The following is a 23,602-nucleotide window of genomic DNA, read 5'->3' as shown; positions in this document are numbered from 1 at the left end:
TTAAAGTAAAAACTCAATGTAAAAAAGCAGTGCTTGTTCCACCCTCCTAGAGCTTGACTCAAGTGAGTCTAGGAGACTCGGGACTGGAGACAAAAAGGCTTGGAAAGGAATGGGGGGGGGGGGGGGATCTTAAAGCAAACCTAGACAATGAAGCCAGTGTTTGCAGCTCACTTAAATAACTGGAAGACTAATGGGCACCAACACAAACCTCATTTTGAAACACAGCCTACTGATGACAGCAAGAAGCTAACTGAGGGATTACTGTTACCATAACACAGGAAGGGAAGTTTGTTCCATGGTACTATGGTATCTTCGAGAAGGAAGAAAAATACCAGACCTCCTACTCCAGGAATTAATGAGTTTGACATATATTCCCCAATTGAAGCATCTGCATTATGTTTAACACCATGAAAGATACTTGTCACTGGGAAAGCCAGAAGTTCAATACATAGCATTCGCACACCCACTAAGCACATGGTCTGAAAAATAAATTCAGAATATTGTTCAACACTTCAGTTACCCAGTTAAGGAAAAAAAAAAAAGATGATTTTCTCAATATTTTAACCTTCAGATAAGCACCCACTTTATTGAATTCAAGCATTCAGTTTGAACATTGCAAGAAGTAGTTTGTAGGAAAAGTCTGTGCCTCTTCCAAACACCTATACCAAGATATACTTTTTTAGAGGAACTTTGCTACTCTAAAAGCATGAGTTTTCATCACATTTAGTACGTGAAAGGACAGCTTACCAACAATATGAAGTTCTACGGGTCTGTGAATTTATTTTTGTAAGAGGTAAGTAGGGCACTAGCAAATACACTAAGTTATTCAACCCTTTATAAACCCACACAGCACACTACATACCCCTTCTTGCTTTGTAAATAGGTTGAGACAGTCAGCCAGGGCCTCACATGTTCTCTGGGATACTTCAGAGACTACATCAACTTTTTGCAGGATGGGAGAAGATATTCCTGAAACACCAAAGATCAGTAGTGTTAGGGGGGCATTGTAAACACCAGGACTCTGAATTATTTTTTAAGTAATACAGACATAGCATTCATATTCTACAGGAAGGCTGGTGCACTGCAAGATCTGTGTGAGGAAAGGGCAACTGTAAGTAGCACTGAGGGAACGTATGTTCTTTCTTTTGCATCCTTCCTCCAGTAGTGGCATAAATGGCATATCAATGGATTGAGTTTCTCTTTCAGCATGACTTAGAAAGCACAGGGAGTAAGCTATGTCAGCAAGATACCGAAAAAGTGACTAGCAGCAATCTTTTAACCACTTTCTAGATTTTAAAGGCTGAGTTGCCAGGTGAAAATTGAAATATGAAGGATATGGCACTGGTTTTAGATAAGTTAAAGTGAGAAATGTACAGAAAAAGCTTACCACAGTGCAGATGGAGATTTAGGTTTGAAAAAAATAGATGGGGATTTACAAAGACACTGATCAATAAATGAAGGAGAAGGTGATCTTTTTTTTTCCATGGACTCATCTTCCGGATAAGTAATACAGGGCAATGCTACCTTACATCCCAACTTCCATGACCATTTAATAGAAGGGGCTACATGTCTAGAACCAGTAGGAAATCATGATAACCCAAACAGCTAGTAAAAATTTGAGTTCATCTTTGAAGTTCTGTGATGTGCACCAATTCCTCAGAAGTCAAGCAAGCCATTCTCTCAGAAAGCATACTTATTGCAATTAAAATTGGTGTTCATTTAGTGGCTACAGACTCCAGGATCAGTTGACACCATTTAGTAACTCAGCTGCTTCAAGCTCATGTCACAACAAGAAAGATTAAAAGAGGTCTGACAGTGATAGTTCTTGAATTTTGTAACTTGTACTGCTTGTGCATGAAAAGATACAGTACATATCAACAGATTAATTGTTGTCTTTGATACTAAAGTTCACTACTACACTGGAATTAGGAGTCTCTATTTAGAGCAGCTATCAAAAACATCTAGCAAGGGATGGCACGCTGAGTGCAGAAGCAGGCTAAAGCTTTATTTGTAATATATAAGATGCACGTATCTCAAAGATACATTAAAATAGCACATTGAGACATTTAGGGAGAGAAGTTTAAGCATCACATGCCATGATAACTATTTTTATATTACTCAAAAGCTTTTAGAAGTTCCACATAGAAAGACTTTTAACTCAAATTTGCATTCTTCTGGAGCCAGAGGACTCGAATACTTCAAAGATACCACGTCAGCTCAGTGGGAGAACTGGGAGAACTGTAACAGTTTTTCCTGTTGAGACTTCGAGGTTACACATGAGCCTGGAAACAGTTCACTGTCTCAAACATTCACTGGGAGGAAAATAGGAACTTACTACTGCTATCAGCCAAGACTAGCAGTTTCTAGGAAAGAGAGATTACCTGTGTTTGCTTTGCTATAGTTTTTGGTTATTCAAGTTCTTTACTAGTAAAGAAAAAAGATCAAATGCCCTTACTGGTTCTTCAGGTCAGCAGTACTGGCTTGGAGAAACTGCCCTCACATCTACCAAAGGAAACTTACCCCCTCATGCTAATTTTCAAACTGATTTTTTGTGAAGAACTCAGTTTTACTGTATTATTAAGGCTTCCCAATAAAATATCTATTACGAAATCTTTTCTTTGTGAAATAAAGATTCAGTTAGTGCAAGATGGGTCAATGTCACACAGTAACTTATCCCAGTAACGTATGGGGAAAAGAAAAAAAGCTCTATTTTAGACTCCTTTTGAGAAAGCACAGGGATGCAGAAGGAAGAACCTTTCTCCTCCCAAAACTGTTATTCTAGTACAGACTACAGATTATTTGTACAAATAAACACTTATTCTGTAGTTTAAGCTTCATAAATTTAAGTCACAATATGTAACTAAGACTCGGGCTGAAAGGAACAGCTGTTAGATGTTCTTACAGAACACCTTTGTGTGTTTAGTATGCAAGCAACTTCTGTACACGTTTAAGGCATTAAATGAAATATTCTAATCTCAGGAGTTTGATTCCTGTACTTTTATTTTTGGTGCGGAAATCCAGGTACATGTTAATTTAAGAGTTACTTAAAATGAAGCCAAACAAGTTCAAATCTGGCATGAAACTCATGGCAGAAGTCTGTGGAATATACCCCATCACACAATGCCTGCAGTTCCCTGAAACATGCTGCTCTGTATCATCCCTTTACCATATCTCAGATTCCATCGTGTTTCTACTCGCTACAAGACAAGTTGATTTTTGAGGGGAAAGCTAGACTAAGACAGCTAGCAAGTTGTATCTCTCCCAGGAGACTTCTGCTCTGCAGTAAGCTACCAACCACAGATGTTTTAAAACCTTGGAAGTGAACCCCTGTGTTATATTCCTATGATACTACTCAGTAAGCACTGTATCTAAAGGCACTTTCACTACATTTACAGCCACTAATAAAATTTCTTTCAAACTACTTCTTAGCTGCTTCTCTGAAATCTTAGTTCTTAGCAATTACTATAATGTTACTTTATTAGAATCTTTTTTAATGAGGAAAACAGTGTATATTTTCAAGCTCACAAAAATTTAATTTCAGTGACATTAAAGCATGTGCTGCTTAAAAAGAGAAAATTAGTTGCCTGGTAACAAAATGAATTTTACAAGAGTAAGTTTTACCTTTTGTAGCATCCAAAGATTTAACCATTGCAAGAAAGTCTGAAATCTCTTTACTGAGTCTTTGCTGGCAAGCTTGTGCTTTCTGAAAGACAGCAAGGAGAGCTAGTTCAGAAGTGCCTTGTTCTAAGAACTCTTAACTATACTGAAATTTTTAACTTTGGAGAGCATTAGATCTTAACAAAGACTGCCAGTGACAGCTATACTAAAGCTGAAAGAAATTACTTTAAGTACCTTCAAGTACAAAACAGAAGTTTGCTGCACATTATATTGCTGACTGGTTTCTCTTTAAACTAGCATAGCAAACCAAACCCCAAAGCTATGTTGTATGTACCTCTTTTGCATTTCCACCTCTTTCTTAAGAGGTCTGAAAACCCAGGAAGAGCCTTTGCTTATTCTTTGACAAACCTGAAGCCGAAATAAGCAAATGCATAGATTGACTGATGTATGGTAAGTACAGCAACTTGCAAGCATCCAGCCCAAGATCATATTCCAAGCCAGTGTTTGAACTGGGAGATGGTTATCTATAAGATAATACTGTCTTCTTCTGTAGGCTGCTGAGAACTGCTACCACCAGTTATCTTCTGTATTCTGCCAAAGGCTACTTTGAGTTCTTGTACCACAAGGTATGGCACAAACCATGTGGAGTTCAGCCACATGAAGATTTTTGCATTAGTGTCAACTTTCCCTTAAAGGTTTCAGAAGTTTATGTATGGCAAAAAGCACTAATCACAGACTGAATACTAGAATTATCAAGGAAGACTCACTTTCATTGCAGGTCTGAACAGTCAGTGTTACAACACATCTAATGTGACCTGAGATGTTAAAAGAGTCATTTCTAAGCCATTTCACTGTCAGTTTTACAGAGGTAGAGCTCATTAAAGGTTAGCTTTGTTATCCTCCAGTCTCTGTGTCACCCAGTACACAAGGCTCCCTCTCCTGGCTGAAGAGTCAAGCAACTTTCTACCTTGCAGTAGGGCTTGTAAAACTGAAAATCACATCCCTGTAGCTATGATAAGCATGTAATTTTCCACATACAGTCTGAAGTAAGCAGTGCAAATACAAGTGACATTTATGCATCCATGGGAATAAAAAGTACACTAAAGAATTTCAAAACAGGACTAATCTGCAGCCACCTAGATGCATGAGCCAAATTCAGTACATACTTTCAGAGTATCCTGTAGGTATGTAACAGGTACTGCATCATCTTCATCATCACTACTCAACTGTTCCTGTGTGCAGTAGTGTGTGCTATATGCAGAGTGGTCTTCTATTGCTTCCAGCCAACTCTGAGTAGAAAAACAAAAAAACAAACCATAGAATTCATACAAATGCCCATACATGCATAGGTACAAAAGAACAAATGAAAGTTGTCTGTTGATGTGACATTCATTAGTAAATTGAGACACCTTAATAAGCAGAAAATAGATTGTTTAAAATTCACTACAGACTATCTTTAGTATGTTAAGAGTGCTACAGACTTACTTGATTAAAGTTCAAACACAAATGTAATCCACCCCTCAGTCTATCCACGGTCACAAAAAAGTCACACCAATTAAGCCTTTAGGGAATGTATTTTGCATCTTTGGGTTTCTGTTCAGACAGCAAGGTCCCTGTGACAAAGTCTGCTGCCTTATGCATGACAAAACTCTGTGCAGAAAGCCTCAAGCACTATAAAAAGTGAGGTAGATTCTTTTCCTGTTCATCAGATCACAGAATGGCCAAGGTTGGCAGGGACCTCTGGAGGTCATCTGGTCTAACGCCCCAGCTCAAGCAGGACCATATCCCAGTGGCTTCTGAATTTCTCCAAGGATTGAGGTTCCACAAGCTTTCTGATCAACCTCTGCCAGTGCTCAATCACCCTTATGTTTCTTCTTACGTTCAGAGGGAACCTTCTGTATTTGTGTGTGCCCATTGCCTCTGCATGGGCAATGGGCACACACTGAAGACAGCCTGGCTCCACCCCTCTTTGCACCTTCCCTTCAAGTATTTACATACATTGACAAGATTCCCTAACCCTTCTGTTCTCTAGGCAGTCCCATCTCTCTCAGCCTTTCTCAGTATAGGAGATCCTCTGGCTCCTTTAATCACCTTAGCAACCTTTTGTTGGGCTCTCTTCAGTATGTTCATGTCTGTCTCAGTGGGGAGCCCAGAAGTGGACACAATACTCCAGCTGCCTGCACCCTTACTTCATCTCCAGTTAATACACCTACAGAAGTACATTAAGTAACTACAGTACAAGTAGCCCTTAAAAAAAAAGAAAAAGTTACTCTCTTGTTTCAGACCCACCTTTGAGGAAAATACAAGTTACTAGGCCATCTGGGAGAATGGCTAATAGTAGAATGTACCATTAAGCATTCTTTCGTTTGGGATAATGAACCATGAAAGTTCAACAGAAGCTGCAATAGGAATTTACCACATGGAGAAGTTAAAAAGAGGAAGTTAGACTACGAGCATAATACAGGCACAGAGCTGGACAACAAGGTGACACTAATTTTAAAGAGAATGACAGTCTGTCCATTTTTGCTATTTAGTCTATAGTCAGGCTACAAGATTCAGTTATCTGCACTTATGTTACCAAGTCCTGATGATCAAGATAACTGAACCTGCTACTAATCCATCTACAGTGAGTAGTATGCAAATTATTAATTACAGAAGTTATTACATTTTTAGCCTTTGATAAAGAGTCATTCTTACCTCTCTGGTTTGAGATGGAAGGCTATTTTTAGGAATCTTGAAACGATGAACAGTGTCATCAAAACATCTAACAGAAAAGAAGTAACTATCTGTAGATTTTACCTAAAGCAATGAGAAGAAAACAAAATTAGTATAATGTATCAGTAAGAAAAGAAAAAACTTAAAACTAAGCAAGGTAGAAAAATCCTCTTGACTCAGAACTAGTTTTGCCTCAGTTTTGATGCAAAACAACTATAGATAACAAAAAACCTTGGACAGAATAGTTTTACAAAATACACTGTCTTGTACTTCCCATTATGAATGATAATACAGAGGGGGTTTATGTCAAAATAGTATATATTCACATCACTTGATGCAGACAAAAATCTCAGCAATGACATAAGATCACCAATATTAAGGAATCTGTAAATACAGAAAAGCAGGAGTCACTTTCCATATAGTAAGAGCATAACTATAGTTTAGCAGAACCTGTGGTGCCAATCTGTAGAGATAGAACAAGTTAGTTACAGAAGAAAAAGCACTGAAATTATCTTAAATGCATTTTCCTTAAGCATTTCATCTTTCTGACACATGATCTGTTTTCCCTCTGTTCACCCCTTCCAAAAGGGATTCACACAGGCATAACAGAATTTAAGGAAGTTTTCCAAAAGTCACCTTCAGAACTGATCAGTTCTCCAACTGAGATCAGCTGAAGTTACACAATTGGTCACAAGTCATCATTGACAGCTACAGGAGGAACTAAAGCTTTGCTATTCTTCATCACATGCTCTAAACAGTTGTTTTGCACAACTGAAGAAGCACCCTGTTAGGAAGCCTTATGTCTGTTTGAATCTTCAAGACTTTGGAAAGACACATAGGATATTTAAGATTTATGGACAATTTCCACGTACGAATAATTTGCCTCACAAGAACCACTGCTTCTTGAAAAAGCATGCTTACCAACCTGCCTCAAGTTTCACTATGTGTCTGGATCACCATCACATAAACACCTCCCCTCCAACAGTAGTTACAAGTAATTTCACTTCCTACCGTGCAGACAGCTTGTGTTAGATGCTTGCATCCCTGGCGATGATCATTATTCACTGCATCAGCTCTTTGAAAGAAAAAGAGATTAGTAAAGTGAAGATGGGAATTACTTAAGTTGCTTTTCAGAAATTGAAACACAGAACTTACTGTCTCCGATACCAGGAAAGGACTCCATGTTCTAGAACAATCCAATAGAGTTTCCAACCAAAAAATCGTGAGCTCTAAAAAAAATAATTAAGAAAATAAACAAAAAAAACCCTCACATAACAAAAAAAGACAAGGTAAGGCTAACAGAGGAAGGGTTTTTATTCCTAGTTAAGTTTGATAGCTTGAAGGCTATTACACAAAACTGGCAGTCATTAGGAAGACATTTTGTGTTTCACACATCTTGGTGATCACAGCACCGAGAACATACTTTCTTTTTTGGAAACACCTAAAGACAAAAGTTTTGTTGAGGCTGCTATTCAGTACAAACTGAAGTATTAAAATACTGCATTTTTTAATATAGGGATTGACAATCACCAGGCAATTCTACTCTATAAAACACTCTGAGATACCCACTACAATATTTTAGCTTTCACAATCTTCAGTACATAGTTCTGGTTTTAAATCAGTTCCTTTTATTACAATTGTGAGTGAATAGCAAAATTTACACTGAAGCAAACTTCAAAGATTTCATTAAGGAATATAAAACCTAAGCAATCATCTAATACCGAGACTTTTTTTAACAAGGGAAAAAATATTCACTTAAGTATCAGAGCAAAACAAGCTTTAAACAACCATTTGACTGACATCCAGTTTCTTGAAGATTGTTGAACTTGTAGCAATATCAGTCATACATTGTCAAAGCCATCCATTCAGGAAAGAAAGAAAAAAAAAAAAAAGACAGTTTTTAAGAACTAAGGTTAAGATTAAAGTGTGACAAATCTAGTAACTGCTCCACTCAGCCAACCCATCTATAAAATTTATCCACTATACTAAAATAATTTAACAAATGTATTATTGAAAAGCTCCCTCATACAGTAATTCTCACTAAGTACAGAAAAGGACATACTTTGTGGTCTTGTAAGCTATTTTAGAAAAGCAAGCAAGATATACCTTCCATAGGAGACCTTCATATCGTCTCAAGGGTTTGTTGATGACCTGCATAGAAATTAAAGCTCATGTAGGAATAGTTTCAACTAGACAGCCTTAGCATTTTAAATGGATACAAAAGTTCCTACCTTTCCAGTTTTACCTCCCAGTATCAGTTTCATTTCTGCACCTTGGGCTAGATCAAGGGGCGTCTGATCTGTTTAGTAACCAAGACGAAGCATGAGAATTTGATGCAAACGAACCTAGATGTACTTAAAAATATTCTGACACTCTGTTTATCAATCAAAGTTTAGTCCCACAAGCTTCTGTTTACTTGGAATTGGGGAACATAAGCTCCTCAGGGGCAGAAGGCTAAAAAGGCTCTAAGCTTGAGTGCACTGAACCATCCGTCAGAGTTCTACTCGCCACAGAGAGGCCTTTGCTCTTACTTGGTTTTAGCTCTTTAGCTATAAAAACAGATCAAAATAGAGGTATCTTTAATCAGGTAACAAGTACACAGTTCACACAACATCTGCATAGTTTTCCTGGATTTGCTTTTATTAGAAGCTGGCTTCTTAAGAGTCACTTTGTCTGGGCTACATCTCCAATCTTACCACGCCTTTTTTGTTACCTGTATTCACCATTTAGCATATCAAGAAAACAAAAGTCAGGCACATTTCATAATTAAGACAGACAGCAAGTAAACTTTTCAGAAATGAGTAAGTTTGAAAAATAAAAGCATACGTAAGTATTTTGCTACAGTTCTTCAGTCTCCTGCAATTTAGTCAGTGCTGGGCTTCCTTTATTAGTGATACAAAGCTTGTAAAGCACCACAAGATTTTCCCTGAACACTGAGCAGTAAGTAACATAACTTTATAGAAGCTGTTGAATTTTTGTGCCCTCTAAATACCTTGTGTACTTGCATTTGCTACTCACCATTTTTGTTTCTTATTTTAGGATCTGCTCCATTTTTTAGAAGTTTCAATGCACAGTGCTTATGGGCACGGTACGCTGCACAATGCAATGGTGTGTTCCCCATCTGATCTGTACAGTTGATGTAAGGTGGTTTGGGCCTGTTCAACTGGAAAAAACGAAGTTGTACTTAGTTATCAGTTTTGATCCCTTGCCAAATGCCATGTGTATTCTTTTCAAAGTCAGCTGCTCCTAACTAGGATGCTTCAGTGTAGATCTGTCAACAAAGAGGGCATGTAGCAAGTGTTGTGAGAAGGGCAAAAGCTACAACAATCAAGATGTTCAGCTAGAGTAACAAACTTCAGGGTTTTTGCTTGCTGTACCCCTTTCACCTCTACTGCCCAACATGGAAACATTTATCCTGCACAATTGCACAGCTCCAGATAGTTGCACAGCACTGCAGTTCAGCCACTTACATTGCTAGAACAGCCCTGTTAGATTCTACTATCAAAATCTACTGTTCCCTGTAGAAGACTCCCAGGCAGTCTCAAAATTAGCACAGGCTAGTGCTAAACTCAGAACAAGTTTGCGCAGCCACCCTGTTTCAGAGAGTAAAAACTTTGTATAGAAGGGTGGCAGGCATGACACTCTCAGTGACTGAGCTATCCTAGGCCATTTAGAGCCTCTCAGTATAGGCAGTCTGTTACACAATTACAGTTTAGCTGTGTTCTGAAGTGTTAACTACTGTGTGAACTTTATATAGCTGCTCTAATGTTACAGAGGGGGAAAAAAAAAAGAAAAACACCGAGTTTTCCTTGGACACAACATATTTTAAGAAATTGATGCAATCTAAGAGAATGGTCATTAAGCATAACAATACTAACCATCCTAAAATACCACTGCATTTCTTGAAATACATCAGTATTGGATGCAAACATCAGGGCTGGGCTAGATGATCTTTAAAGGTCTTTTCCTACCAAAACCATTCTACACAATGATCAGCCATTATAGTTTAAGCAGTCTTAGGAGAGTAGAGTCACAAATGCTTGGCAACAGTTTTAGAGAAACTCAGTTTAAGCCTTCTGCACTGGCCAAATGCTGTCTTAGAGAAATTGCTCCATAATAACAGGATTCCAGAGCAGCAATTAATTAATAGTCAACTAATTGAAATAAAAAGCTCTCCAGTAATTTCAGTAAGTGTATGGTACATTTTGAGAACTCACAGGAAAAACATACTGGTTTTTCCTCAAGTAGACTAAAAAGCCTGGGTTAAGATTCAGCTACTGAAGGTCTAGCTTTTAGTAGCAAAACATACTGTGATGTAGTGAGAATCTGGACAAAGAGCAGCACAAAGCCACCACTACCATTTGACTTCTACAGAAGGAGAGGTTATGAAGCGTGTACAGGAAAGGCAGAAAAATAAGTGAAGTCCAATTAGAAGGTTTAGATAAACTGCCCCATTAAACTACCTCTTCCAGAAATTTGTGTTACAAGACACAGTATGGTCTTTTCTGGTAAAAATAATCAAGAAACATGAAAGCTAGTAATAAAATACCATCTTTCATGGAAGTGCACTCTGATGTAAAAGCAGGGCAGTAGAGAATAAGTTCTGGTGTGTTAGGTCTCACAGTAAAAGTAGATGTAAGCAGCTATTCATGAGCATAATAGCTAAGAAAAAAGATTAAATAACATAATAGGAGCAGAAAGGCCTGAAAAATCAGTAGGCAAAGTATGAGGAATTCTCAAGATACAGAGCAGTTCAGAAGAGCTACACAAATCCTCCACAGACGTACTAACCTAAGGGTAGGAAAGTCAAGGAGGTTTACACCATAGAACTATAAGTAGAGAAAGTTCTTTGGACTTCCTCAAGAGTCATCATGAGTTTTAAAATTGTAAGTCAATGGGCAGAGGTCCAAGCACTCACCAAACAATTCCAAGAAACATCAGTTATGACTTGACCTAAAAAAACTGCATGGGGGTCAAATGCATGGTAAATACTTTGAAGAGTTTTAGAGGTCAACATATAGTTGTTCTCACATATACAGAGCTCAATGATACCAAATAGTTTGAAAAATCATTTAGAAATTAAAATGTTTACAGGAAGAGTTACATGTGCATGCAAGAGTTACATGGTTATATGGCACATAAGAGAAGGTAGTTCATTAAATGACTGATTTCTATGAGGAGCCATATTTTTCTACATCAGTTTAAAGCTTAGTCAGTAAGCATGCAGCATCAAATGCTGCAAGTATAAAAAAAAATTACCAGAATCAAGAACAGATCAGTTATGCCAGTGTTTTAATTACAAATAATACAATCATGACAGTGTACTAATGTACCATTTCCACATTTTGAGTACTGTGTACAGCTCTGGTTCCCTCTCCACTTCAAAGAGGATAGTACAAAAAGTACAAATAAAAATTACAAGGATGACCAAAGATTTTAAAACAGTTTTCATGTGAGGAGTTAGGACAAGGCCTCTTCAGACCAGAAGAAAGAATTTAGAGAATGGAAACAGATTTTGAATGGGCATTCACTGTGGCTTATAGGCAGATGAGAATGTCAAATTTCTCAATATACAAGTCTTGGGCTTGTGAATTTTCCATTAGAAGTACATAGATTTATTCGGACTGCTCTGATGACTTAGAAGTCATTAGTAGAGGTGCTAACCAGGTAGAAAGTGTTAAATACTGTATGTCTTACTTCCAGTAAACTCTTCAGGACTCTCAAAAGCTTTAGTTCAAGCACTGAGACTCTGGATACGTAAAAAATAAAACCCAACTGGGTATGGTCCTGGGTAACCTGCTCTATTTTATTCTGCTCTGGGAATAAGAGCTGGACTAGATAGTCTCAAGAGACACCTTCCAGTCTCAATTCTTCTGTGTTTTGCTTCTCCAGTAGACTCACCATGCCATGGTATTGCTCAGCTTGAGTTACTATGACTGCATGCACACACACAGTTTTCAATTCCTACCCAGCAAAAATTGTGCTATGCAGATGACTGTCCATTAAAAAATAGACTTCAGCTGCAACAGATGATAACAAAACCTTACTTTCAAGATTTAAAATACACCATGTTGTGGTGAAAACCTAGGCATCCATGACTAAATTAAGGCATCCGCAAAACATTCCCTTAAGCCAGTAAATCTAGAACCATTACACTGCTAGTTACAACAGTATTGAGAAACATGAAAGAAGCTGAAAAAGCATTATTTTGCAGCTAACAACAAGGAGGCTGGAAAACCCTTGAGGGTTCAACACCTCACCAAGGTAATGAGGTGCACAGCACTCATAACCTGAAGTCACAGCACTTAGAAATGCAAGGCCTAATGTCATATGTTGTCAAGTGGTTCAAGCTATAATGTAACATAAAATTATTACAGCAACTTGAATTCTTACCAAGGCAGTCAGTTTCCCTGTTTCCCCCTCTCTTGCTGCTCCTAAGAGTTCTTCTTCCAGTTTCCTTTCTTGTGTTCTTTCCACTGCTATTAAAAAAACAGAAAGCCACCCAAGTTTAAGGTCAGTCTCAATAAAGTAGCAAGTACACACAGAGTGCTCAAGAAACTATATCAAAACAAGCCTAGAAAAGCACAAGTTTCCAGTATTATTTATTTGGAACAGGTAGAAATGGAGCATTTATTCACAGAAGTCTGTGTCAGAACAAAACCATGTCATATTTGAAAAGATGCATGAGTGTAACAAAATATATATATGTACATGTGTTTGTTTTTTTCTTAAACACAACCCAACCCCATTCCCTAGTAAAAGGGAAACAGTGGAACTATGTGACACTCCTATAAGATCTTTCCTGTGTTCTTTTCAGTTTCTCTTCTACTCTTCCTATCATCATACAGAAATTACAGTCTTTTAACAATCCAGCAGATAAGCAGCACTTACATACAGAGTCAGAAGAGAGATAACTTTTCACACATACATGTACCAGACACAGACCTTCAGCAACATATCACATAACCCCAGGAAGCAACACAGCTCTTGAACTCTCCGGAACTGTAAGCAGTGAGCCTATATAAGTATTTGGACACCATTAAGGCTTTGACTGCCATGTAACATTCAGAGCTGTAGCAAGGATGACCCCAGCAGGGCTGAAATAGTTACTTTAATAATGCTGTTGGCATTGACAACACTTAATTCTCCAAGTTGACTGCAGACATTAACTGTGACTTCCCTTTAAATTTGGTCATTAGGAAGAAAAAAAAAAAAAAAAAATCAATTGAGCTTGTGTAACTTGCAGGAGAAGAGTCAGCTTTTAGAACGTACAAGTGTTGGGAAAAAACAACAGGCTTCTGGCCTATTAAAGTTACCTTCCAACATATTTCTTATGTCTTTATCTTGAGTAACTTCTTTTGCAGTCTCTCCACTCCCATTAACGATAGAGGTATCAGCATTATGCTGCAAGAGTAACATCACCACCTCCTGGAAAACAATTTGAAAAACACTGCTTATCTCTCTCTGCTATGGCAAGGCCACAATCGGGCTTTGCAGCTACTAACATCCTGTGAGATGCGCTGTGTAACGGCTTCTCACCACTGCTGACTTACAAAAAGAGGAAGGGATGTTTTAGAGAGATTGGAGAGTAGGACTAACTGCAACCTCCCCTCTCACATGAGTCAGGCTGAAAGAACTAACAGATCTGTTTTAGGTGAACAGACCTGCTCAGATTTAAAAGCTGGTGTACCTGAAGTAAATGTTGAATTTGACAGATAAAAATAGAAAGAATAGCTCTTCTGATGAGCAACTATATAGTCACTCCTTCTGAAGGGCCAAGAGGTTATCCGTAGGGGCAGTACTACTTTGGGAATGATAGCAGCTTGTGGGAAGCAATCAAACTAGTCTGACATTACAGGCCTATAAAAAAAACTCTTTAGTTCTAGTTTTCTATGAAGAAACAGCACTTCCAGACACCAAATGGACAAATGTGTCCTAATTTTTATTTTTTCCACTCAAAAAGCCACTAAGATTAAAACAATGTGGTTACTCTCTGTGCAAGTACGCAATTAGCTGGGAGGAGCAATCCCTAATCCTTTTACTGCATCAAACACACCAGACAAACATGAATTAACCTGTTGTACTTCAATAGTAGATGAGAGATCTTTATACTGGTTTCTACACAGGAATTAGAACCTGCCACTAGAAGCAGTGCTATGCTTCAGCATTGTCTGACACACAGAATAAGGAGAACAGAAGCAATGTAAATTAGTTGCACAACTCAACTAATGCACAGTGCTACAGGTGAAGGCATCTATGATTTCTTTTTCTGTCTGCCAGCAAAATCTTTACAGCACAAAGCTAAAAAAGGACATAAAGTATACCAAGGGAAGCCATGGACCAATGTTCTCCCATTTTCAAAAAAAATGGTTTTTGTGCCATGATTTTGTTTTGGACAGAGTTACAGCATCTAGGCAATATGCCTAATCCTTTTGAATGCACTGTACCAAAACAGGTAAGTCATTCTTCGACACTGTAAAAACATCTTTACAAAGTGATCTCATTTCTAGTATTTCCCCAGTTCTACAACTGAAGCTTAAAAAAAGCCAACATACTTTACCTTACGTCCAGTGAAAGCTGCACGATGCAGTGGAGTGTCCCCCATGTCATTCAGCACATTCACATCTGCACCAGCCTAAACAGCAGAACCCAAAGACAACTGAACGCCCTTCCAGCAAGAACTACATAGCTATCCCCTCTGACTTGGGGGGAAGGGGAGGACAGGACACTAATGTAGGCCTCATGGCAAATTAGATGAGAACTGTAATACAGCCATCCCAGAAAGCAAAGATAAACTACATACATAAAATTTATAACCAGCATTCTATAAACTGCTTCAAAAGGAAATTCCTCCTGTGTGTTTCTCAGGCATCTCACTTTGAAGAAGGTATATGGAAAGTAAGTTTAACGCAGGGAATGGGGGCACTGTTGGTTTGTTTTGGGGGAATTTATAGGGCTGGGGGTGTAGGTGTTGGAAAAAACCCCGAACAACTTAAGAACTGCAGTGCTACTGTATAACACACATATATGTACTATTACAGATGCACAGAGTAGTACCAGCCTCCTGATGTTCCTGATTTAACAAGTGGCGTTCCCTTCAGAAACCTATTACTGTTTTTTCACTTGAAGTGAAACTTTCTCACTTTTCTCATCTACAATCTTTGGCTTGAATGTCCCTTCCTCTTATCACACAATTTCTCCATCTCATACCTTTTATCTGAAAGGAAGACTGCTTGTCACACTGCACAGGCACTGTTCCAGGAAAGCAAGAAATGCTATCCTTTCTTTAAGCATTTCTTCTACACTGCTTTACCTAACCTCAAAAGGTCAGAATGAGGGCAGAACTAACTTTACTTTGTCACATATGTTTAAAGTCATGCAATTTACCCAGGTCACTGCTGCCCGCCTGAAGTTCACTGATGAACCTGACTAGTTCCAGAGTTCTTTTTCTGGTAATTCCTCATTCACTTGCTCTTTAAGCACAAAATCTAGACACAAGTACACAGACACCTATATATGCTAGCTTCCAGAGATGCACAGCCTTCTTTACTATTTCTTTAACTAACTTATTCTTTAAATAATACTCTTTCAAGAGCCCTATGGGCAAAGAAGAAAGTAGCCCACTTGGATTGAGAACAGCATTATCTAAGTAATTGTGCAGGCCAGAGAAGAACTTTTCAAAGAAATCCCAATTTTGTTTCCTCCTTTAGAGTCATAAGTATGGCTGATAGCCTTTATTTGGAGTGAATTTCAAATATTTGAGGCTGCTTAGCACGTTCTTGCCATCGACAGCAAAGTTTTCCCAACATGAATAGGATATAAATACAATTAGGATTAGTTGAAACTACCCTGACAGCTGAGGGTAAAAAAAATAAATTCAGTCAGAAACAATTGCAAATGCAGTGCAGATATAGCTCCCAAGATACAAATAAGTCAGCTTTGATAACAGAGGTTCGTCATTTCAAGTTCACCATGTGTTCATTATTTCAATGATGTTAGAAAACAATGATACTATGTGAGCCTGCACTGGGAAGAAACAGGTTACTTGGCACAGAATTCTGGACACGCTTCAATGCACAACATACAATTAGATAACAGATTATTATTTTTACTTTAGCCTTTCCCACAACTCAGTGACTGTAACTGCCTAAGCTATATAATTTATGTATCACAGTAAGCTAAACAGGCCTTTGAAACATTTGCATTACAAGTGTCAGGTGCTGGCTTATTATATGCAGATATTCACTAAGCTTGAAAAAGGCTGAAGCTTTCATGACTGCATACTTACATACTATAGATCTTTAATTCCTACAATCAGATGGTTATACAAACACACATACTCATGAGAAAGTTAACTAAGTATTAATATAAAAACTGTTTGGTGTAATTGTATACCACTGTATAGACTTTCACTGTCACTATTTTGGGTCCTTGTAAACTGTGCTGACCCATACTACGATTATTTCATTCCTTAGTTTTAACAATCATTTATCTCTACATTACATGCAGATAAACTGTAGGAGTGACTCTGCCTCTCTACAAAGCTGCATTTCTTCTATCACAAAAACCTGTATAAAAATTAACTACTTCAAGAACAAAGAATTTTCTGCCTTCACACAGAAGCAAGTAGAAATATACCTTCAGCAAATCCTCTACTACAACAGCATGCCCAAAGTAGCAAGCAAGGTGAAGTGGTGTCCAGCCCATATTGGATTTACTTCTGCCTAAAAGACAAAACAGGTAAATTACGTTTCGGTCACGATACAAGAAAGATCTTGTCTTGTGCTTGGAGGTTGGCATGGATGGTCATTCTCCATAGTAACAGACGAACAAGGAGGCTGGAAGCATCTATTCTCATCATCTGAATTAGTAAACTGTAATGCAGTCTGACAGTATGAGACTGAAACCTACAAAATCTTTCTGAAAGGAGAAAGTCATGTAGGATAATGGAGAATAAAGCATTTCTTCCATGTAATATCTTGTTCTTCAACAGCAGCTTCAGTTACTTTCATTCACTATGAAAACAGCACATGCAAGTACACATTTATCTTGTGTATCTATAAAAGTTTACCTGATTTTATTTCCTGCACACAAATAAGAAGTAGGACAACCCCTCTTCCAAAAAGAGGATTCAAAAGAAAACAGGAGGGATGACCTAGTGTTAGGAGGGTTTTGTTACCTTGTGCTTGTACTCATTTTTAATAAGGATAGCCTTACTAAGTATTATGAATTGAAAGCTCTGCAGTGTAGGACTCATGTACCACCTACAGCTCTAAGCCTCTGCAGGAATGATTTAAGTGCAGGCAGGAAGTAGGCACAGGAGTGACCATGCAAAGGAAACTATCCTTTGTGCTTTAAAGAGCATTTAAAGCATGCTGTGGAGGACCAGCTGTATAAATGAAATTCACAAACTATCCTACAATCACTTCTTTAAAAGCAAGATAGTAAAGCATTAGAGATTACTACTTTAACAACTGATGTTAGTTTCCAATCATAACTGTAATAAGCAAAGCCGATTTGTGCTTTGTTTTTACTAAGCAACAGACTCACAGCATTCCAAGTGCCACCTAAAAGCTGTCGTTTTGTATTTGGAAGCAAAGTGAAAGTGAGGCATCAGAAATTATTTTGAATTACTGCCACCATTAAGTTTTTCCCTTTTGTGTATCCTCAAGCACTAAGGCTTGGAACACTATGTAAGTTTACCCTGAGGAGACAAGCCATTAGCACAAAGAAAAAAAGAGAACTGCTGGTCTTGCAAGTTCATAATTCTTTCTGTTGTATTACAAATTAACACTAGAATGTGGTTCACAGATGAAGTATCTTCCCATTTCTTGTAACTGTTTCCAGCTAAACATTTCTGCCCTTTATTGGCTATTTCTTTTGTTATTTGATTCTCTTTCTTCTTAACTCTTTCTCTTGTTTCAACCCCAGATTTAGTATCTTCCCTCATCCCAGTCTGGCCTATAACAGGGTTCCTGCCCTACGATGACTGAGGAAATAAAGTACCACAGAAGATAAATACTGTGTGGATCACTAACTCTGAGGCTTTTTATTCTGGATAACATATTAAATGGACAGCATTCATCCCTCAGTCTAGTAGGGAAGAAGGTTCTTTGAAAGAATACAGAAAAGGTCCAAGTTGCACTGAATACATACAATTAGCCCAAGGAAGTCATGAGTTATAGGAGTGACAAGGCAGTGCTGCTGTCAGGGATTTCAGTCATGACAAAAAAAAAAAACCCAAAAAAAAACAACAGGAACCTGTCCAGATCTGTAGTTCTCTGAATAAAACGCCAGAGGCCCTTGTTCTGCATCCGCTCTAAATGTTTGCATTTCTGATATTAGCTGAGCAGCTACTTCTTAAGCTCTTGAGGAGTTTGTTACCTCTCTTAAAGTGACCACAAGTGTTTGCTTTTTTTTTTAATTATTACTATTTTAAAACAGGACAGCACTACCCTGGGGAAGGTGCAAGGATAGGGAAGTAAAATAAATCAGAATTTAGAAAGCAGGTATTTGACTGTGTCGAGATTCCACATCCAGAATTATTTTGTTTAACATGAACTATCACCAGCACATTTGCTCTAGCTTCCTAGACCTCCTATTGACAAACACTTATTAACTGGCTGGCCATGTAGAGCTGAACTAGAAGGATGACAGCTGAACTCTATTTTTTCCTTCATTAGGTGAGTCTGCACACTTGCACAAGACTAACATTTGACTTTGAGCAGGAATGGTGATCAGAGACCAGCTTACTTGATATAATACAGGTCTGCAGGTTATGCCATTTCATTATGCTTTCTTGACTTCAGATTGCATATAGGAACACATCTGAGAAGCTCTGAAATCTCTTCTAACAAGAGACTTCAGTAAACTTTTTATGGGTACTGTTGCATGAATCTTAAAGTACTTTTATTCCAACTGTTTAGGCACTACACACAGTGTCTTGAATATTTGCAAAGGACATACTTGTAAGGGTGGAGAACTTCAGATCTATCAACGTCTGTCTCGTTCCCCTTTAAATTATGAACTAGTTCCCTGAAGATGGAAGTAGCAAGGGTTTGCATTTTACAACTTGTTTTTCTGAGGTGATCACATTAACTATTGGGAAAATACAAACATGGCTGAATAGTCAAGCAAAAAGATGGGTAAATTGATTTATTACTCTATTGAAGACTTGGGAAAGGGATAGAGATTGTTCAGGTAGCAGGCTTCCCTGCTCCTTAGGACAAGGTGTTCCCTCTGTCATGGCTGAGAGGAAGCATAGCTACTCTCTCCCCTTTCCCTTTGCAGCACCCTTTTCTCAGTAGGGCGTAACAGTCTGAGGGGTGACCTCATCAATGTTTACAAATATGTAAAGGGTGAGTGCCAGGATGATGGAGCTAGGTTTTTTTCAGTGATGTCCAGTGATAGGACAAAGGGCAATAGGTGTAAACCGGAGCATAGGAGGTTCCATGCGAACACCAGGAAAAATTTCTTTACTGTGAGAGTGACAGATCACTGGAACAGGTTGCCCAGGGGGGGTTGTGGAGTCTCCTACGTTGGAGATGTTCAAGGCCCGCCTGGACAAGTTCCTGTGTGATGTACTCTAGGTTACCTTTGCTCTTGCAGGAGGGTTGGACTAGATGAGCTTTTGAGGTCCCTTCCAACCCTTAGGATTCTGTGATTCTGTGAATGACCAAGAGACACCAGTTTGGGCAGAAAGAGTGGGATACACATCCACTTTTGTGAAGCAACCAGAAACACATTCATGTAAGTAAAAAGAAATACAATGCTACTAAATGAATATAAAAATAAGGCAGTCTGCAACTGATAGCAAGCCTGCAAATCTAGTCCCAGTTTGAAGTTTTAAGCAAGAAAGTTGCTTAAGCCATAGCTACATTAGCTATGCACATCCAAAACTGCAGTGTTGGCCAAAGACCCAGACACAAGTGGCAGTTTTACTTTCTTTTCCAAGTAACCTAGTGTACCTGCTGACAGCAAAAAGCACACACTGAATGCCCCATCTCTGCAAGTGTTCAGGGCCAGGCTGGACACAGCTGTAAGCAACCTGTCTAGTGGAAGGTATCCCTGCACATGACAGGGGAGCTGGAATTAGATGATCTTTAAGGTCCCTTCCGACCCAAACCATTCTATGAGTCTACGATTTGTCCCAACCATTCCTGCAAGTAGCAAAAGATGTAGCTGCTGATACTATATAATGAAACACAGGTCTTTAAGGAAAATAAAAAAAAGACCAACAAACAAAACCATACTTAGTAGAGCACAAACAAATGACCTTATCTCTGTAGCCCTGTTAGAGGTTCTTTACCTCCCTGAACTATCCCCTGGCACCACAGTCTGTTCTGTTCAGCATTATAAAGCTCCAAAGTTGGCATAAGCATGAACACAGGCAAAAAGAGATACTGATTCTTTGGTGTGTTGACACTTCTGCAGATTACTCTGAGGTTTTCTGTGCATTACAATTGTGTGTGCTCTGCTTTTATGATCTCTCCCCTATGCAAGTATGGCCTTAAGTCATGGGGTAAAAGCAGTTGCTTAAATGGGTTTTATTACTCTATTGAGCACTCCAAAGAAAGTAAGATAATGCTGTCAGTAACAGTTTCACTACATGTGGCTTCAACAGTAAGATTACAGACATTTGAGGAAGGCTACTAACCTTTACAGTTGATATCAAAACTTATTTCTCCTTTGTCCATGGTATCCAACAGCTGTTTAACTTCTTCAGCATTTCCATTTCTAGCATCATGGAGAAGCTGCTGTTCTGCTTCAGTACTCATCTCTAATAAAGACATGAAAGAACCGATTTTGCAATTTTTTTTATGCTGCTGTAAGTTATGGCTTACTATTAGGTCACTTTTCTCCCTTATTTAATACTAACACTGTTATGAAAAAGATGATTATTTCCTCCCTGGAACACAAATCCATGTGCAAGCTGTTTTCAACAGTCCAGACTCAGTCATGCCACTAAGAGGCATTAAAATTCCTCATACAAAGGAATTTGTAACAAAACACACATGTTTTCTTGGTTCTAAGTGTGGCTTGGGAGTTGGAACTGCATGCCACAAACAAGGCAAGCTTTGCTACAAGCATAACCAGTAAGCATTTACTTTTTCTTTGTAAAATTTTCACCTTTCCCTCTTAAGATTTCCAGAGGCAATGAGGAAAAAGAAAAAGGATAATAATACATCTATTAGCCCAACTATTTCTTCAGAAATATCTGAGGCTTATTTTGGCTTCCACCCCTGCAGAACAGAATCTGTTCACATGGAGGACCCAGATACCCATCAGTCACTGGTACTATCAGTCACTGGTACTATCAGATCTCGCACTCAGGTACTGGACCCCATCCAACTTTGACTTCAAGAGGAGTCAGATACTCAAACCAACTTTGTAGATTTGACCTTATCTTTAAGAAACAGCAGTACAGTATAAAGAAGTTACATGTTAACTGTAACACATCACTAGCCAATTCTCGTCTCGCTATTACTCTTGAACTACAAAAAAAAAAAGTATTTACATCTTTCAAAGAAGGGAGAAAACAAAACCTGTTATCACAGCTATTTTTATAACCCTACTAGATAGTGAGCCTTAGACAACTGGGCAAGCGACACTGCTATTTACCAGGACTCCTGCAGAATACAGTTACTATGTGATGTCCTCACCAATCCTCTTCCACACTGACAGAACCACAATCTGACTTCGTGTTGCCCCCCCCCTTTTTTTTTCTCCCTAAAGTGTTATTACAACAACTAGGACCCAGATGCAGCTCAGCACAGGCAAAAAACCAATTTTAATGTCCTACTTAAATACACTGCTTTTAAGAGGTGCACAAAAGCAATTTTAAAAGCAGCTTCAGAAAGGCTGTACTGCAACACACAGTTTATTGCTGCTAAAAAAAACAGTAAAAGCAGAGGTTGTCCATCTTTAGTGTTTGCAGATTGCCATATTCGCCCAACACTGGGTTTACCAGATCCTGCAGAATCTGGATTTCTATAGTCAGTTAATGATTACAGAGAACATTACTGGCCTTGCATAGATAGCTTCCCTATAGTAGGAGAGGTTTAGATTGTTCCCACAAACTGTTTATGCTCTGCTGCATTGAACAGGCAGCTTGACTGCACCACACACACTCATAGCTACAACAGAAGCAGGGAGTTCTTCAACCACGTAAAATGAGAAGCCATTCAGCAAGAGATGAGCCAGCAAGATCACTGACTAAGCAACAAAACTCCTGTAGAAGTGACATTTTGCAATACTCAAGACTGAGAAGCCTAGAACTTCTAGGATAGACTACCAAAGCACTAACAACACAGAGAAGAGTTTTCCCCTACCTTTTGCTCAATCAGGAAAGAGAGGGAATCTGTTTTCAAAGAATTTGACAGACACCAAGCAAGCCCTTTTCTAGCATGTTTCAGAACAGACTGGATGAACCAGCTGCAATTTACCACAGATACAGGATACAAATGCCTTATCCAGCAGTAGACAGACAATATTCTTGTTTGCACCTGCTTTTCAGTACTACTAGAAGAGCAAAACAGTACTAATTCTTGTAGCAGTCCTTCAAGCCCTGAAGCTACTCTTTAAAACAGGAGTCTATCCACTTGTCCAAGGTAACACAGCACAGTTTGTTGTTACTGAGGTAGGTATATTTATCCTCCACGAATCGGTTCTACCAGAGTCTAAAAGATCAAACTCAAATGTGTTCATGTATTAATATCAGTATGCAATATGTTCTCTGAAACTAAGTGATAGTGTTTCAGGAGCACAGAACGCAGGACTAAGAAAACAGACAAAAGCTAAAAGGATAGTTAGAGCTCATTTTGCTGACCTATCCATCAGGGATGGGGGGGGGGGAGCAAAGCTCAATCCTTCATTTTTACCCCCTCCCAGACAGTATTTCTTTAGCGACCTTTCAAATGTCTCAGATGAAACAAACTCCTCCTATCATCACCCCATATCATTTGTCAACATACCACATACACAGCAGGTATGATTTGCAATGCACCTTCAACACATTAAAAAGCTGCAGTTTCCATCCAATATTGATGAGAAGTAAGAAAAGGTTGCTTGGGAAGGGAACCAAGAAGCTGATACAAATGCGCAACTCTTGTGTGCGGCAAGGCCAGTTATGTGTGTGAGCAGAATCTTAAATAGCTCAAGATATGGAAAGCTGAATCACTGCAAAATTACTTGCAGGATATTTCCCCCCACAAATAGCCATAAGGTTAAAATCACTGATTTATTTTTACTTTTAAAGCAAATATTAGCA

General features: G+C 38.5%; 1 protein-coding gene across 3 annotated transcripts in view; it reads right to left on the bottom strand.

Moving 5' to 3' along the window:
- OSBPL1A (oxysterol binding protein like 1A) overlaps positions 1–23,602 on the bottom strand; it is a 75,241-nt gene that overhangs the window by 48,750 nt on the left and 2,889 nt on the right. For 2 of the 3 annotated variants that reach the window (XM_062632822.1, XM_062632820.1), the window contains 14 exons: positions 20,990–21,112; positions 16,972–17,057; positions 14,894–14,968; positions 13,650–13,761; positions 12,727–12,812; positions 9,352–9,496; positions 8,565–8,632; positions 8,440–8,484; positions 7,489–7,562; positions 7,345–7,408; positions 6,316–6,417; positions 4,785–4,907; positions 3,622–3,703; positions 863–969 (listed from right to left, as the gene is read on the bottom strand). In XM_062632822.1, coding sequence (XP_062488806.1) covers positions 863–969; positions 3,622–3,703; positions 4,785–4,907; positions 6,316–6,417; positions 7,345–7,408; positions 7,489–7,562; positions 8,440–8,484; positions 8,565–8,632; positions 9,352–9,496; positions 12,727–12,812; positions 13,650–13,761; positions 14,894–14,968; positions 16,972–17,057; positions 20,990–21,110 — 1,290 coding nt within the window. In that variant the 5' untranslated portion in view covers positions 21,111–21,112. Of the gene's footprint in view, positions 1–862; positions 970–3,621; positions 3,704–4,784; positions 4,908–6,315; positions 6,418–7,344; positions 7,409–7,488; positions 7,563–8,439; positions 8,485–8,564; positions 8,633–9,351; positions 9,497–12,726; positions 12,813–13,649; positions 13,762–14,893; positions 14,969–16,971; positions 17,058–20,989; positions 21,126–23,602 lie in introns of those variants that run through there. The other variant, XM_062632821.1, reaches the window with a different exon arrangement.

The sequence above is a fragment of the Pezoporus occidentalis genome, unplaced genomic scaffold (genome assembly GCF_034315485.1).
Source record: "Pezoporus occidentalis ecotype Australia unplaced genomic scaffold, CSIRO_AGI_Poc_V1 ctg4, whole genome shotgun sequence".
Taxonomy (NCBI): domain Eukaryota; kingdom Metazoa; phylum Chordata; class Aves; order Psittaciformes; family Psittacidae; genus Pezoporus; species Pezoporus occidentalis.
The sequence above is the reverse complement of the archived record's forward strand: the minus strand, read 5'-3'. Positions and strand labels throughout refer to the sequence as shown.